At 45.7% G+C, this 17,880-nt stretch overlaps 1 protein-coding gene across 1 annotated transcript; it reads left to right on the top strand.

Moving 5' to 3' along the window:
- Positions 1-13,600: 13,600 nt before the first annotated feature.
- Positions 13,601-15,855, top strand: LOC108029060 (equilibrative nucleoside transporter 3). The gene is made up of 4 exons (XM_017101128.3): positions 13,601-14,113; positions 14,341-14,641; positions 14,694-15,164; positions 15,218-15,855. Exons 1-4 carry the CDS (start codon positions 13,838-13,840, stop codon positions 15,610-15,612), a joined length of 1,443 nt encoding a protein of 480 aa, XP_016956617.1. The 5' UTR covers positions 13,601-13,837; the 3' UTR covers positions 15,613-15,855.
- Positions 15,856-17,880: the final 2,025 nt, after the last annotated feature.

Below are 17,880 nucleotides of genomic sequence, written 5' to 3'. Positions count from 1 at the left end.
ACCGGGATCGGGAATACCGGGTATCTCTCGTCCCCATGTGGCCGTGTCAATCAGCTCGTCGCGCAAGGTGTGCACTTGTTATACCTAGTACTTTTTGGAAGGGTGTATTCAACTCATACTCGTACAGATCACTGGTCGTAACTTTCTACAAAATAAAAATATAAGACCAACGTCATATAGAAATATAACCGAAATATTCTTAACTCATAAGGTTATAATGTTAAGCGAGAAAAATATACATTTCTTGAGACTTCATCTGAGTCATAAGAACACAATTTAAAAGATTGTTAGTATCTTTTGTTGAATGGAATTTCTGACTTAAAACAAATTTTATTTTAAAGATTTTTGCTTCTAATAATGTTGCCTATTAATATAATTTGGCATTGTTAAAATAGTGCCTTGAGAGCACGGACATGAGGTGTTCTTTGGTCGAGAAGCCCGAGGTCAGCATTCTTCCCCGTTTTGGACTCAATTCGGGTCCACTCTAGGCCTTTTAGTCCAGCTCCGACCGCTCCACAGCGCAAAAGAGGCGAAGGCTCAAAGCGAGAGAGTCGCGCATGCGCGCACGTCCTAATGTAATTATTATCTCAACAATTGAATTTCCGGTCCCGACTTCGACTTCTACTCGGAGCTGCGGCCGTGGGCCTGCATCCACTCCTGCGCATGGGACAGATGTCGCGCAAAACGTTACAAATGTGCACTTAATTGCGCAATTAAATAATTTCATTTCGCTCCGCGTTTTTCTTCTTTCCTTCTTTTCCCCGTAAGTCGCTCGACGTTTTCCTCCTGGCCGATAGCAAACAAATTGCAGCCAAGTGGCCAGGTCTGCCCGGCCGGTCCCTATCGGCTGTCCGAGGTGTCTTATTCATTATGGCCATTATGCAGCTTAGATAGAAGCATTTACCAGTTGCCATTTGCCAGCTGGGAGGATGGTTTGATATGAGGGGCCTTCCATTAGGTAATAAAGGCCCCAGACCTTCTCATCGCAAGATGGTATCCTCTTAGGAATGGCTGATAGATAGATAGTTTTTCATCATGCCTAAAAACAATATTGTACCAAAACTGTTGCTACAGATCTGTTGTTTCAAAGCTAAACAAGATATACATAATAAGTCAAATACATGGACTAGTCGTAACAAAATTTCCTTTCCCACAGCGCCTTCGCCTGCAAACTATGGGCAATTTGTGTCGTTATTTATGGAATTTACCCAAAAAGTTACCCAATTACAAGCATTACTTCGGCATAGATTTCCCTCACCGCCGAAAACCCACGGCAGTGGAAATGGTGTAGCAAACGAAACGCAACTGTAAACGATACCAAATTATATTTAATTACGTGCGATTAGTTAGGGTTACTGGAGTCGCGCGATGAAATGCCGGCGATAAGGCCCCGCCCGTCACCCGGCCCATAAATAGTACGCCAACCATCCAACTATTCCAGATCCCAGGCCGGCATTAATTCAATTACAAATGGCTGCGGCTCGCTCGCTGGGCAGGTGGGCAGGAGGGCAGGTGAGCAGGGCGTGTGACATAATCACCCAACAAAACTGTCGCCCGATGGGCGCTCTACTGTGAGTTGCACGTAACGCCGGCGGCTGATGGCTGATGGTGATGGCTGAGTACCAGGTATAGCTGGCGTTCCTTGGCCCTCCCCCAGATCATTATTTGGTAATTTGATACGACGATTTGTCTTGCTTTCGTTGCGTTCGGTATGGCGGCGACATTGCATTTTCACTCAATTGTCGTGTAGGCCCGAAATTGACTTGGGCGGAAGCGGGTTATTAACTGGTTTATGCAACCCAAAATCGCCAGATTTCCAGCCAGCGATAAGGCCTCTGCTTGGCTGATTATGTACATACACGTCACATTCCCGGCCAATAAGCAGGCGGCAATTAAAACGAAAGCGAAGTAATTTCATTTGTCCGTAAATCCAATTGTGGAAACTCTCTCAGGGCCCAGTTCCCTCCCCTCTGGCAAAATAAAAATGTGAAATGCCTTGGTAATTAGTGCGTGTACCGACTACTGTACTGCTTAATTGCCCCCTGGTTCCCCCATGGAATCCCGTCATAATTCCCCACCTGGCTTTCGTTTTATTTCGAACGTTTTGTTGAATTTGGCAAAACAAAAATGCATGTTTCGGATAATTCGAGTTTAATGCGCATCAATTAAAATTATTAAATTTTATCTTCATATTGTTTTGGGGGAATTAAATATAATTATAATTTCCCAGACCGATTGCGGACCCGTGGTCAGTTGAAATTTTGGAAACTCGGGTGGTTAAAAGGTCGATTCTAAAAATTCGTAATTATTTATCGGGGGCTAATTAAACATACTTAAAGCGTTTAATGGGCTTAAAACGGCGACTGCAGTGATGTAAGGACCAGAAAAAGTGGTTCTCTTTTTTAAGAATTTAAATTTAAAAAAATTATTAATTTTTTCATTAATTATTAATGATGAAATTTGTTTATCCTGAATCATCAGAGGTTGCCCCAAAAGGTCACCCCGCTCGTAATGTAGTCATCGCCTTCCGTCCTCGTCTCCTTAATACCTACCCAACAAATGGGTTAGATCTGCGTCGTCCAGTTCGGGTTGCGCTGAGTTCTGACCAGGGGCAGCTGTCGATAGGATGTGCCACACTTCGGGATCAGAATCCCCGCTTCCCCCTTTTACCATCCCTCTCCTTCGCTTCCCTCACACCGCTCCGATCGGCGCATTAGTTGAATTTTATGTAATTGATTAATTAGAGGCCGGCTCTGGTGCCCCGAATCGAATGGGAAAGGGAATGGTAGGCGAGGGGAAGCCTTCTGTTCCGTTCGGGGCTATCGTTAGAATTATAATTGGTCTGCGGCCGGGCCGTGCCACATAAGATACAAGGTGTATGGATGTGTTTCTGTGCCCCTAATGCTGATGTCCTGTGTGTGTGCTGATGTGTTGCTGCCTGTCGGCAGTTTGTTTGTTCTTCGGCTGCCCAAATTGATTTTATTGACTTGTAAATGATGTTGAGTGCCCGCTGCAGTGCCTCCTTCCCATTTCCCCATTCCCGACTGGCTTCCGTATGGCGGACACGCCCCTTTCGGGCTGCAGTTGCGGCTCGTTAATCTAGGATCCTTCCTCCTTCGGCCCGCTGCTCCTCCGCCCGCCAGTCGAAGGCCAGTTTGCATATTTAATTTATTGATTTCACGCGGCCTCCGGAGGAGCACTCGCTGCCCCTTTCGGTCCTTTGTGGCGCCGTTTGCAGCATTACGTTGGGGTTCAAACATAATTACTTTTTGTAATTAGCCGCAGGTCCAAAGGGAGCCGAGCGAAAAGCTGGCAACGAGGGGCATAAAGATTGATAACGAGCTAATGAATGTAAATTTCATACGTGGCCTGTCAGCCAGTCCGTCAGCCAGTCAGTCACTCATTCTGGAGGAGGCAGATGCCCCATGGCCCCTGCCCATGCCCCTCCATTTATGAGTTGCAAGGCCTTCCCTGGCCCGCACTTTAAATTTAATTTCGCGCTAAGCTCGGCTTCCGTTTCGCGCAGAATCAAGCTTGGTGGTCGCTAACGTCTTTGGGTACAGTGAGGTCTGCTTGGTAACAAACATTTTATAAGATTAAGCAACTAGTTGTTGGTTTTGGGCAGTTAAAATATATTTAAACCAGTGTTGCTTTAGAAAGTTTTCATACCCTTGAGAATGTGTGCAAAAATGGTATTAAACAAAAATTAAAAAGCGGTTTAATGTGATCTTAGGTTGGGGTATATCCTTGCTGGTCCCCAGACATATCCCCACTGTTCCCACTTAACAGCCCGGCCAGAAGGTGGTGCGAGCCAATGCAATTATGCGGAGTCCACTCGCCAACATGTATTGGTAATTAAATAGATGGGCTGGGGTTACTCGGAGGGAGATCTCCGGGAGGACGCCGAGTCGGAAAGTCGGAAAGGTGACGTTGACAAATGAGTTCATCAACAGCCCGAGCAGTAGCTGCCGACTTCTGCGGCTTTTTCATTTTCGGAAGGAGGATGGAACGGAGAGCTAAGATTGTGTAGAGTGAAAAGCGATTTATTTTTCGCCATTTGGGGCTTGGTGCGGTCGTTTAATAAACAATTTAATAGCGCGCATAAATTTTTCCAGCCATCATACTTATAATAAACCCATTTGTCTTCGAAACGGGCCAGCACTCATATAGGTAGGCCCTTCCGCGCCTCCCTTTCGATCCCGGTGCCCGATCCCCGGTTCCCGGCTCCCGGCTCCCGAGGTGAGGGTTATTAAATTATGCGGCTCAAGCGTAAAAATAAACCGTAGCAAATGGGAATGTAGGACGCACCTCCAGTCCAGACTCTCTTAACGAGCCCTAATAGTGGAAAGAGGCTCTCTTTCCCCATATTACCACGTACCTCGCCGACTTTCTCCGCGAGTCGGCTTCAATTAATCAGGGGAGATTCGAATAAATCAAGTGCCGTAAAGTGACACAGCGTGAGATGCACAGAGAGATGAATATTTAATAAGGAACAAATTAAAAATGCAAATAAAGTGGAACTACCATGGCGACTCCTTTTATTATTAATCGATAGACTCCCATAATTAGTTGGCCATAACAAAGGCTGCCCGTGGAGCGCTGATCTCGGCCCTCTTCCCGGCTCTGGGGTATTATTCTCATCGCGGGGCTTCTTTTTGTGGCTCTTTTCTATTAGCTAATTGGAGGTCGAGGCAGCGGCTTTGATTGCCATCTGTTATGGACGCGTGCTTGGGGATCTCCCACCCGCCTGTCTTATTTGCCAGGTTACACTGGAGTTCTTCTTGCTTGCCGGGAATCGATTCTTATCTGTTAACAGATAGAACTACAGTGCTTTCTGGGACATCTTCAGATGGAACCGACACGACGGCAGGGGAAACGTGCAGCAAGGGGGCAAATCAGTGCCCAACTGCCCCTAACATGTCGAATCGAACCCCAAACGAGGTCATCTCCCATTGTTAGACACTTATTTATTTATTTCTAGCGTAAAACCACAGACAAATTGATTTTAATTGAATATGATTGACGTCCGTTTTGGTGGCGATATCTCGCTGCCCGAACTGCGATAATCTAAAACGGTTCCGATGGTTTTGGACACTCATCGTGGTTGGCCCTCGACCTAATCTCGGCCATGTCGTTATCACTACGACACAACTTTCGTGTGCTTTTTAATTAAACTAAATTTAGTTGGGTATTTCGTGGGCTCTTGAAATGGATCGATAAACTAGTAACTAAGACAGTTCGAAAAGGAAAAGCTTCAGTCTAGCCAGGGGAAAATGTCAGATGAAAACCAAAATTTTAGGTGTTAGCCGTGCTTAGCCGTGGATTTTTGGAGGTCAATCGATCGTTTCTACTAAACTATCACTTCTTCAAATAGTGAGGTAATGGTTTGGCGATAACTCGGTTCGCACATTATCATTTGTCTGTGGTTAGAGAAATAGGCGCTAGGCCGCTTCTCAAGAACTGATTCTCGACTGGAGAACAACTTAATTAAGGTTCGATCGTCCGATAGAGGAGACAAAGATCGTTTTCGGCGAAGCCGATCGGAGGCATCAAGCAATTTGTATTCAGGTATCACACAGCAACAAGTCATTTCACACTTTGATCACGCTGCTGCAGCTGCAATCCAGGGGCCCAGAGCTCAACTGCAGCCCGGCAACCTGGCAACTGTCCTGGCCCAAAGCCTTGCCAGCCCGGCCTTAAAAGGATCTGCGAGTGGACTGTGTCCGACTCTGGAATGCGCTGGCTTGCATACATTAGTCGAATATCGAATATCGAGTGGCCAAAGCGAGCCACTCGCCGAGTCGGAGGCACCTTCGCAGTAATTAACTTGTTTCAATAATTACGCATGCGCATTTGCACATGTTGCAAGACTCCCGCCCCTGTCCTGCCCCGCCCACTTGTTACAGCCTGCAACAAGATTTTTGCATTGCGTGTGCTACGCACCGTCTGTGGGGCGGACTCCTTTTTGGTCAGGGTGTGATGGCCAAAGGCAGGGTTTGGCAAATGGCAAGTCGAAAATGGGTTACAGAAAGATTTGCTAGATTCGATACGTACATCTTTGAGAAAACTGTCTGGAGTTAAACATTTCCAACAAAACTTAACAACTTCACATTATTGCTGTTGATTTTTAAAACGTTTTGTCTTCATTTTAAAATGTTTTTCTCTGCATATTGGTTATATCTTCCCCCTGAGGTATTCATCAGTTGATACACCTCACAGTTCTCTTTCGCGAAACACACTCGATTGGAATGTTTGTTTTTGGCTGCAAATTTATGCAGCAGACGTCGCTTATTAAGAATTCGGTGGCCCCTGCCCCAGCCTCTTGCTCAGGGGTCTCCCCTTCCTGGACCGCCTGCTTCCCCACCACTCTACACGATCCAGCTCCTATTCCTCTCCAGCGGCTGCCACGTCGTTGTCCGTCGAAGGTGGCAGTGGCACTTAATTATTGATAGCATTACAAGCGCGGTTCACTGGGTCACGAAGTGTACATGTCATGGGGTTTTCAAAAAGGAAGAAGCAACCTCTTGAGATCTCAATTTATTGTCTGTTCCACAGTGCCACAATCAGCCGCTCGTTCGAATGCAAATATCCAAACCTTGTTAAGAGAGAAGATTTCTATAAGGATTGGTCCTTGGGCTTTAAGCTAGTCTATTTGCAACGTAAAACCTGCAACTATGGCCAAATAGTGTTGAACTCATACATAACATTGATAGCTATCAAATGCAGAACAGATAAATGCCATTCAAAGATGTGATATTGGCATTACCAAATGACCTCACTATTTCTGGGTTTACCCCGAATATTCCTTCGCCCTACGCACTTTTCCAATTAATTTCATTTCCGTTTCGTAGTCGCGGTCCCAGAACACATGTTTCAATCTTCAAAAGGTAGCGAAAACATAGAATCAATAATTAAGAAATGTCGAACATGAAACGAGAGGCCCGCGTGTGATAAGGGGAGTACAAGGAACCAGAGGGTGCTGTCCCAAGGCGGCGACGTATTTTCGGTGCTCGCGTGACAAATCATAATTGATTGTTCGCTTAATTGAATTGGAGTCTGATAAGCAGGAGGATTCTTCGCCAGGTGATCGTAATGGGCCCCAAAAAGATCAATGACTCACGGCCACCCATCGAAAGCCCGCACGTGACTCATGGTACACCCGAAAACACGGGATAGACAAGACTAATAAATTGTTAATGGCTGTATCACAGCTCGGGTGTACGATGTAGCCCGGTACGGCGGGTCGTAAAACCAACGAGAGCCTGGTCACAAAGATAAGCGACCCAGGGGCATTAGGCAGTCGCTGGGGGATTGGGGAGTGTGGAGTGCGGATGGAGCTGCTCCTGCATAAGGACCTCTGGCTGTCAGCCGCAGAATCAACTCATCAACATTGACAGGCGTTTCGCCATCTCCATCTGGCTATGTATATCGCGGCGATCGGGGATCCCATCTTTATGGCCATTGGCCTTTGCAATTGACGCGTGATTGGCATTCGATCTGCGGCTGCCCCTCCCCGATCCCAGACCCGTGCTCCTCGGACATCAGCATCCACTCAACGTTCTGGGGAGCCCAAAGATAGGCATGGGCGAAACGAGTTCCTCCGAAGAGGCCAAACTGATCGATCGCTCGATCGATCGCTCGATCGGCGGATGGATCGCTCGCCGGATCGTTTTAAGGTGTCACCTACTTTGTATGGAGAGCGTGCGACCAGTTGACAGTCATTTAGCAATGCATATTCAATTAGAGCTAAGTGCTGGAGGGAGTGTCGCTACCATAAGGAGTTCAAAATGGATATTAATAAACAACTTACTGAACGTTGTACATTTGAAGTTACTGAACTTGGGTCCTAGGTACTTTCCCCATTCCCGTTTCGAATTATTTGCTTGCTTAAAATAAAATTCTGTTTTAAGAATAGAGTACAAAGAATTCTATGTATTAATAATGTTTTAAAATTTCCAAAGAATTTAAATTGAATTTCTGAATGAGAAATATTCTCCTATAAGTTACACTTATCGTGTATTCGATTTGTATTACGATAAATGCATTAACTGGTTATGGGTTTGGTTTTCAAATAAATTCGCATGTAACTAAAATCAATTGACTGGATTTTCAGATGAATGCTACTAGAATTTGTATTTTTCTACCTTTGCCGTCGCTTTTCTGACTTCTTCGCCCCCCTTTCCCCTCTTCCCCTCCCCCATTTACCCACCACCGGCTGGTAATCAGAAAGCCCAACAAACATCCAAACAATCCCAGAGGTAGCTTATTTAATTTGACTCAAAATCAACTCTTCCATTAGGCGGAGGCATCGTTCCAAATCGCACCGGCGACACCTGCCGCTCTCGCAGTCTCTCTTTCCCAGGTGCTCCTCTCTCGCTCTCGCGGTTACCTCTTCCCTGGCTGCTTGGAAGGCCCCGCCCCTTCGGCGGAGTCGGCCAATCGGAGAGCTACGTCGGAAAGAGAGTAACGAGCTGATGGTGTGGGAAGTTGTTCATTGTCGTGGTTTCTTGTTGCTGTTGCTATTGCTGCAGTTGTTGTCGCTGTCTGTGTTGTTGCTCCGCTGGTGTTTGGTGTTGTTGTCGCCGACAGGCAATTTACATGAAATCAAAATGAAACGCACAAAGGGGCCGGAAAAGAGAGAAGTTCCGACCTGGGCGACTGTCAAATATGCTAAAAAGTATTTAATTGAATATTGAATATTGACCAATGATGTCTATTCTTATAAAAAACATAAATGTTATAATTAAATTTTATCCATTAGATATCCAAAACAAGAATTTTTAAAAATCGAACAATTTTCAGATGTTGACAAATTCTTACAGGATTTTCGGTTAACATATATAATATCTGCTTGTTAGTACGTTATTTTAATTCTATTCAATGTTAAGGTTGATCTTCATTGCATTCTGTTTTTCCATTCCCTTCTCAAACAAGAACCTTCAGAAATCAACCTGTATTTCGCATTCGATGGAACTCACCACCCGATTTCCCCGCCGGTAGGGCATCTCCATCTTCGAGCATTCCACTCAACTTTGTTTACTTAAACTTTTACCATTTTGGGGTAAGTGTTAAAGTGGCCGCCAGTCGCAATGCCTGCAGCACCCCGTGCTCCCCTAGCTGGCTGGTGCACCCCTAGTTCCCCGATTCCACCGAACTCCCCCTTACACCTTGCAGTGGGTGGCGGACAGCGCTCCATGGCTGAGGTCGGGGATCTGGTCGCTCGGTCGTTTGATACATTTTACGGTGCCATTGGCAGAGCTGATTGTTTTTTAAATTGTTCCTGCACGCGATTCGTGTTTGTCGGGTTTATGGCTGTAATAGCCACGGCCAACATTGTTGTTATTGTTCTGCGCTCAGCTGGCCATTGTTGGTGTTGCTGCAGCATAATTTAATTTGAATGCATATGAGACCCAAAGTGGGTAATTGAATAAGTTTCGCTGCCGCCACATCGCAGTTCGTTTCGCCTTTGTTCGGGTTTATTTTTTCTAAATTTGATTAGCGCCGCGACTCGAAAAAGTATTTTGCACGTTCGCCAGAAATCGCGTGTGGAGGGGCCGCCGAGGGTCAAGGGTTAGGGGTTCTTGGAGGGGGTGCAAAATGCACATTGCAATTTACTTTCTGGCCAGCTTAGCAGGCTGCTTGCCACTCAAATTGATATGTAAACGTGGGGGGCTTTTTAATGCCGCCGAACAGTTCGCTGAGTGGAGGTAAATTTACACACTCGACTCGTGTAAGCTTCGATTTGTGTTTGTTTTCCGCAACGTTTCGGAGAGCAGAATAAATCAGCGCGAGCCACGCCCCCGGCAAATTCGATTGCAATTTCTGTGGCTTGTAATCAAAATCGATTTCTCATTTTCGCACACTTCCCCGCGGCGAAATTGGCAACGATTTCGGGCCTCCGCACGTACGAGTCGAAGGAAATTGTTTCTAATGTGATTAAGGTCCATTCATTTGCCGCATCACCTGATTATCTGGCTAAAGGTTCGCTTAAGGTCAGACACTTGATTAGAGTAATCTTTTCGCCGGTTTTCGGTATTTTGGTGGCTGTCATTGAACTTGAACCGGGCGGAAACGAAATCGAAGCATGTATTTAGCTAATTGCCTGAGAGCCGAAATCGCGGACCCAGCCTCATTAATCATGCCAAAGATGCATACTTCTGCTTAGGCGGCTTCCTAATTAATTTGATTAGCATTAATCGTTGCGAATGCGAATTATGAATCAATTTATGGCAGTGTTTCGGACTCAGTCTCTCCTTTCTCCCTTCTCCCTTCTCGCTTCCGCTTGCGGCGGCAGAAACGAGTTCGTTGCCTAAGTCTTTCGATCCAGCCCCCATTCCGGCCTCCCCGCAGCACCCGAGACCTAACCATTTTGACATGTCTCGCCTTCATTTGCATAATTTTGAATAACGTTTAATGCCGGGACACGCCCCCGAAGTAACCGCTAGGGATCGGGCGTGGGTCGATCTCCGCGGTCGACGATTATTGATCGAGCGGATCATGAATATGCAGAATGCCGCTATTAATTGGACAGCTCACAAGATTGTTAGCTTCTTGAATACGGCAATGAATGTGGACCACGCTTGGCTGGCTTCGAAATGCTTAATTACCGATATACACTGGCAACACAGAATGAATATTCGCGAGTCACTGGGGCTTCGCTAAGGAGCTGATCTGTCCCGCTTTTAAGTAAGTTGCCGACGTCAATGATTAAACAATAAACAACATATAATTACTGAAATATATGTTAGTAAAAGCTTATATAAACTTTTCACAATTTTTAATGGTTTTTCTGGGAATGAATTTTAATTTTCTCCTCTTTGACACTCACATTTTTTAAAACACAAACTTTCTGCTTAGTTACTAGTTGGGCAACACACTTTCTTTGATTGATTTTCATGGCTAGCTGATCTCGGTTAGGATGACCTCACCAGGGATCACTCAACTCCCATGTAAATGGCTCGGAATTCAATTAATAACCCACTAAGACCAGGTGAAGCCCCGAGAGGGCGGAAGAGGAGGGGCGACCTACAGCAAAGCCCATGCCCAGTCATGCTCGGCTTGTTCGGCTTGGAGCTCTCCTGTTTCGCCGACGGACCCTGCGGATCCCATCCAGCGCAGCTCTCACCACGTCAGCCAGACGGACAAATGTTTGCACAACACACGATAATGATGACAGGCCAAATTAGCTACTAATTTTCACACACACACGAAGGCAGCACGGACTTGGAGGTGGTCATGGTAAAGGGTCAGTCGGAGCGCCAGGACCTCACACAGCTGGCGTTCGTTAATTTCTGGCACCGGAAGTTGAGAGCGAGGGAGGTTTCCCGGGGGATCAAATGTTGGCTGCAAATTGCCATAAATCAGCATTTGATTATCCTTTGGCCCGCCTAATTTTACCTCTCGGCTAATTTTTGGCTCCCTCCTCCTCTTGCTTCTCTGCTTCTCCTGCCCAACGTGGATGTCATGTGCGTGTTGGTTTGTTTTTAATTTATTAATTACTAGGCGGTCCCGCCGCTCTGCCGACGTGGATCCGGTATCTCCGACCAGGGCTTCTGCTATTAGCGAAATCTTCCCCATGTCAGTGCTGGGTGATCCGCCAGTTTGCGATGATCCAAAGCTAACGGTTGCGGAGATGCGAAAAAGGCGAAAATAAAGCCAGCTTTGGCTTTGAACTAGGGATATATTTGAAAAGGCTAAAGGTATACAGGAACGAAATTTCCAAATTCTAGAGTTTTCAATTTATAAATAAAACTGTAAGATAGAAATATATATTATTCAGCCCCTAATACATTCTCTGGTATTCAACCAGTATTAAATCTTAGTTTTCGCGAGTTTTAGAAAAAATTGTTCTACTTCAGTTAAACTACAAAGCTTATTCATTTTTAAGCAACATTTTTTTTAAGCTCCAGGAAATGAAAAATTATTACTACTATGCTTTCATTTAGTTAAAAGATTCTTTTTTATTTTTTTTTAATTTAAAAATGAATATCATGTAAGATAAATGTATTTTCTGATTTATCTCGACTTAGCCACATGGCTTCCCCCCAACTTTCCATGCTAAACGGCGGCTGTCAAGCGACCCAAACAACTGCCACTTGGCTACCCGAAAGGCCAGGGATCTTTTGGAGCACAGTCAAGATCACCTCGGGTGGTCGGAGGACGTCACTCAAATTGAAGTCCGGCAAATGAGAATTGCCCGGCACCGAAACGGAGACCGTGGAGCGTGGAGAGCGGGAAGAGGGCGGGTGGCATCCACATCCACTGGCCAATCTCCATCATCTCCGTCTGTGAGCCGGAGTTGCTGGATTTTTAATTAAGCGTGGCCTGCACCCGAGGCTTTTCGTCAAGTAGCTCCCTCGACAGGGGAAGTACGAGGAGCTCTCGGCTCGGATGTGGAACAGGTCTTGTTAGTAATTTTTAATTTGAGCTCTTCTGACAGCCAGCTGTCATATAAATTTAATTGAATTTACATTTTTATTAATTGCCAACCACGCTAGTGAGGCTCGGTGCTACCCGTTGGCATGAATGGGAGATGAGTTGCTCAAACCGACTGGCCACTCATCAGCCCAGCCACATCCACGTCCACTTCCACTCGGTGAATGAATTTAATTTGAGATGATTTGTTGATGGTTTCGTTGCGGTGATTTCTTGCTGACTAATTTAATGTGATTTTTAAATTGCCAGCCGACCGAGGCTGAGTGTGTGGCCTGCGAAGGGGAATTGGAATCGGGGAATCTCCTCGGGAGATTGATTGGGCCTCTGGAGCTGGGGGTCGGGGGAGCGTTTTTACGGAATTAATGAGATGACACGCCTCTCGCTGGGATACCAAACCCCCTCGGGATCATTATGAACTAATCTAATTTGCAAGCCGACGATGACAATCGAAGTCGCAGGAGTAGGGCTCCTCGGTCCTCGGACACAGCCTCCGCTGCTGCTCCTCCTCTTTCTGCTGCCCATCTGCGCTAACGAGTCCCCTTCTGGCTGCTCTTCTTGCAGACCCCTTTCAGTTTAATTCGCAAATCAAACAACCGCAGGGCAGAGCTCGGAAATTCTCGCATAAGTAAATTAAAAATAAATTTATGTCCAGGCCGTCGAGGGGCGCAGAGGAGAGGCGGAGCATGTGTTAACCGGTTTCGGGACGATCGCGAATGCAAATCCAATTAAAATTTTCCAACTGGCCAATGGGCGGAGGGGGGTGGGCGGGCGGCTCGCATCCTGCGACTGGCGCTAAGCCGTAAAACGAAGCTGTGCGCTGATTTAAAACACTGCGGGGCGTGCTTATTGATTAAATACAAATTGCATTCATTCATCATCAGCTCTAGGGGCTGCTTGGTATTGGTGTTTTTATTGTTGCTGCTCTGGCTGGCAATTAAATTACGATTTGAGGTGGATGCTCTGCTCGTTTGCCAAATGAAATGCAATTACGCAGCCCCCGAAAGGAGGAAAAGTGAGAGGTGCCTAAATGTTGTTTGAATCCTACAACATTTGGCGCCAAGGGCTGCCAACTCCGGCAAATGGTAAGTGGCGTTAGTCTTTCCTTGGATGCACTCAAAATAATCGATAGGCTGTTGGCTGACTATCGACTTATCTTCCATCCCTAGCGTATTTTTGTTTTTATTATTGTTGCTTAACTCGAACAAAATTCCTCGGTTTTACTCACTGATTGCACTTTGAATGCACATGCACTGATTAGTAGACACATAAGTAAACACCAGCCAATGCAGGAGCTGTGAAAACAACTGAAGATCTGTTTCTGAATGAAATAGCGCAAAGTCGTCGATGGCGTTGTAAATTAATGAGTAATTCTTCGGTTCGCAAATAACAACAGTGCACTTTAATGCCGGAAAGCAGTGAGACGCGGCCACTGGTCGCCGCCCAGGACGAGGATGACGAGATCCTGGGCTCGGAGGGCAGCTTCGTTCCCGCCTTTCGGCCGCAGGACCACCAGGCGTACAACCTGGCGGATGAGCGATGCCTCCTGGAGCGCCAGCAGGACGAGGTGGTCCTGGTGTCTAATGAGCCTACCGGCGGCCGCCTCTTCACCTACTTCGTGTTCTACCTGCTGGGCATTGGCACCATGACCCCGTGGAACTTCTTTGTGACCGCCGAAGATGTGAGTTCGATGAATGGAAATTTTCCACACCCGCATCCTAGTCAATCGTAATGAACTTCGAACAAGCGGAATAAAAACAGCTGAGCAACTGGGCCAAGCGCAATTCTAAGGCGCGCTGCTTATCAGCTTTGTCGTTGTTTTTTTACGACCGAACTGAGTCGATATCTCTTTCGGTTTCCTTTGTTTTCCGCTGACTCAAGCTTCAACCCTCTCTGCTTTTCTTTCAGTACTGGAAGTACAAGTTTCGAAATGCATCGATTAACGCCACCGATCTGGACGAGGAGCTCACTCCGCTGCAGAAAAGTTTCACCTGCGACTTGGCTTTGACTGCCACTATCTCGGGAACTACCTTCCTGCTGCTAAATGCCATCTACGGGCACCATGTTTCGCTGCGCACCAAGATGCTGGGCACGCTGTGGGTGATCCTCGTATTGTTTGGGGTCACCACTGGCTTCGTGGAGGTCAACACAGACACCTGGCAGGAGCAATTCTTCCTGATCACGCTCATCATTGTGGTGCTACTAAATGGTATGCAGACGGAACCATCAATTATACCTATTATAACATTTACCATCTCCAGTATCTGCTGCTACCATGTCTGGAGCCCTTTACGGAGTCGCTGGACTGTTTCCCTCCGAATTCATCACCGCCGTGGTCAGCGGGCAGGCCTTGGGAGGTATTCTCACTGCCTTGGCCTTCATTCTTGTGCTTGCTTTTGACACGGGCCCGAACACCACCGCATTCATCTTCTTCATCGTGGGCGGAGTGCTCATCCTGCTGTGCATTGTGTGCTACGTGATCCTGGCGAGACAGCCCTTCTTCAGGTATTACCTCGAGGGTGGCGACAAGTACAAGGTCATCCGGGCAGTGCCTTCGCACAGCCGCAATGAAGGAGCCGAGGGCTTGCCGCTTGAGCCAATTCTGCGGCAGGTCATGTCGAAGATATATTTGCACGCCAGTTGCCTAGCGCTTCTCTACACGACCACACTGTCTGTCTATCCGGCGGTTACAGTGCTAATGCAGTCTGAGCATGAACACAGCGAGTGGACAGGTGAGTTGCACTACTGTTTTCCGCCGTCTTTGTTTTAAACCTTCTCCTGTCAGATGTCTACTATCTGCCCGTGGTAAATTATCTGATCTTCAACTGTGGTGACTACTTTGGGCGTCTGTTTGCTGGCTGGCTGGAAAGACCCACCAACCAAAACACATCGCTGTTGTTTATCGTAGTGCGCATGGCGTTCGTCCCGTTCTTCCTGTGCTCCAACTCCAGCGAGCACAACTTTCTGCCCGTTTTGGTAAAACACGACTACTCGTTCATTGCGATGATGGTCATGTTCGCCTTGTCCAATGGCTACTTCACAAACATACTACTCATAATGGCGCCAAAAAGTGTGAAGCAGCACGAAAAGGAGCTGGCTTCCTCAATCATGGCGGCCGCCTTGAGCTGCGGCATGGCTGTGGGATCGCTGCTCAGCCTGGTATTTGTTCAGATGCTTTGATCTCGCCGAAACATGAGTCTGCCGATGGTGCCTTAGGAAATTATAGAAATTATAGAATCTTTAAGTTGATAGTGTCTTTTACCTGATATTGTTTCCATATCGTATAAGTAAGAGGTGTTTTCGAAGTTGATACTAATTCTGCTCGACTCTTTTTTACCATGTTTGTTTCATGTTGCCAAGATGTAAGTTTTAATGTTTTTCTTATGTGCTAGGAATAAGAACATTTTTTAACCACATTCAAAACGCTGCTGTTTTCTTGGTTTAACGTTTATTTTAGTTTTTCTGCGGATCACAACAACAATGTGGATAAATTTTATTTGTTTTCCTTTTGACATTATTCTTGTATTTAACTAATGAACTCCATTGTAACATTGACTGCAAAGGGCTGTTTGTTTTTACAGGAAATCTTTGCCAATAAAGTTGCAGCTAGAGATCCACTGTTTCCGACTGGCTTAGGACTGAAAGTTTTTAAAACTTGCCATTTTTGGCCGAAGCTCAACGAGCTGGTGCTTCCTGTGCTCAGACAATTTTGAAAGAAGCCCAATGCTTCTCAAACTGTAACGTGCTAACACATCACCCTAAAAGTATGCTTTTATAAAATGAGTGTTCGGATGGAAAAGGGAATTTGTTTACTGGCCAAAACGAGGAACGAAGACTCCTTTTTGGCCAATAAACATATTCCTTCTTACTTTTCCCGATTCCGGAAATAGTTAAAACACTCGACAAAATCGCGTTTTTAGTAAACTGCTAAGTACACTGTTAGTACAAGGCGAAAATTGTTCATCGGTATGTCTTGTTAATTTGTTAATTCATTTTACTAATTATAAGTAGTTTATCTTAAATTCTTGCTAACATCAAGAGTTTTGTTTCGGTAAACTTGTTATAAGTGCCTTGGCAATATTATTGCAACAATGGGGTTCGGTTCCTCAATATGTATGTAGATTTATATATAACTCTAGGGTAAGTCTAAACATTCATTTAACTAGTTTAAGTTATAGGCAACAACAAATTCGTCAGTTGCTCTGCTCAAAATGTATTCTGCTCCTCGTTATGGCCTAAATGTTTCCGTATTTATTCCCTTATTCATTTTGTTTCCTTCGAAATCTTACACTGCCCTTCGGTTTTCTGGTGTTTGACACCCATTTGCTTTTCAATTTAAATTTCATTTTCGTATAAGTGCATGACTTTATCCTTAACTTAGCTTAACAAACGCACGCAAACAACAAACATCGATTAAAGCCTTTCTTGAAGAGGGTTGGGGTTATAGGGTTACCAGCGGGAGGCATGCAAAAGATAGTCTGCGGTTAATAAAGCAACTACAACATCGACGGTTGGGATAGCAAAAACATCGACAGCACACAGATACGGATGCATATATAGTTGATCGAGTAATGCTTACATACGTACAACACCAAAACTATTTTCGAATTTCTGCTGAGTGGCTACAATGCTACTTGTTAACGCTGCTGTGTTGGATTAGTCAAGCCAATTACACAGTACACAGAGATAGACACCGAACGAGATAGACGATAGACAACCAACATCGACGTCGATGCAAATACCGGAGAAACACACGTACATACAGTCAGCAGCTAGCAGCTAGATACCAATGCTCTGGATATTGCTTGATTGCTATGTGGATATATTGAAACTTGTGGAACACTCTTAATATGAAATCTACGACACGCACATCAAAAATTACAACATCAATTGGGAGCAAGGGGACCAACTGCGGCGAGATGGAGCGGGCTCTGGTCCCGTCGTTTGGGTCTGGGGTTCTGGGAAGGATCTTGAGTCGGTTCTTGAGTAAGTTACGGGAAATTACAACATCTAAGGTGGTTCTGCCGTCCAGTGAAATGTACTTTCAACATTGTTTTGATTATTCTCATAGTGTTCGTTAGATTACGTACTCGTATGTGTTGCGGGCTATGCTTGAATTTTGGATTTTGTTACAAGGCAGCTTGGGTTTGATTCTCTTTCCTCTGTTTCTTTTTCGATTTCCTAAGGAGTGGTGTCTGGTCTACAACAAAGGTTAAATATACTCATCAAATTTGCATATTTTATTGTTTGATTGTCTTGAGAATGCGGCTCGGGTCTACAGTTTGAGTGGCACACGACTCGCTGTGTGATTCCCCGCAAACTGCAAACGGCCTGTCGTTTTCGTTTTTTTCTTTTTGGTGTTGTAGGTTGTGTGCGACGCCGTCTGTGCGTGTATGTGTATGCCTTGGACCAAGGGGAAAACGGGGAGAAAGTAAAATGGAACAGTAG

Source organism: Drosophila biarmipes, chromosome 2L (assembly GCF_025231255.1).
Source record: "Drosophila biarmipes strain raj3 chromosome 2L, RU_DBia_V1.1, whole genome shotgun sequence".
Taxonomy (NCBI): domain Eukaryota; kingdom Metazoa; phylum Arthropoda; class Insecta; order Diptera; family Drosophilidae; genus Drosophila; species Drosophila biarmipes.
This window is presented reverse-complemented; position numbering and strand designations above follow the sequence as displayed.

Bases quoted from the DNA above. Each gene is read 5' to 3' on its own strand.
- LOC108029060 (XM_017101128.3), top strand. From the start codon at position 13,838: ATGCCGGAAAGCAGTGAGACGCGGCCACTGGTCGCCGCCCAGGACGAG. The intron at 14,642-14,693 runs GTATGCAGACGG...TACCATCTCCAG, and splicing joins CATTGTGGTGCTACTAAATG to TATCTGCTGCTACCATGTCT. The intron at 15,165-15,217 runs GTGAGTTGCACT...TTCTCCTGTCAG, and splicing joins TGAACACAGCGAGTGGACAG to ATGTCTACTATCTGCCCGTG.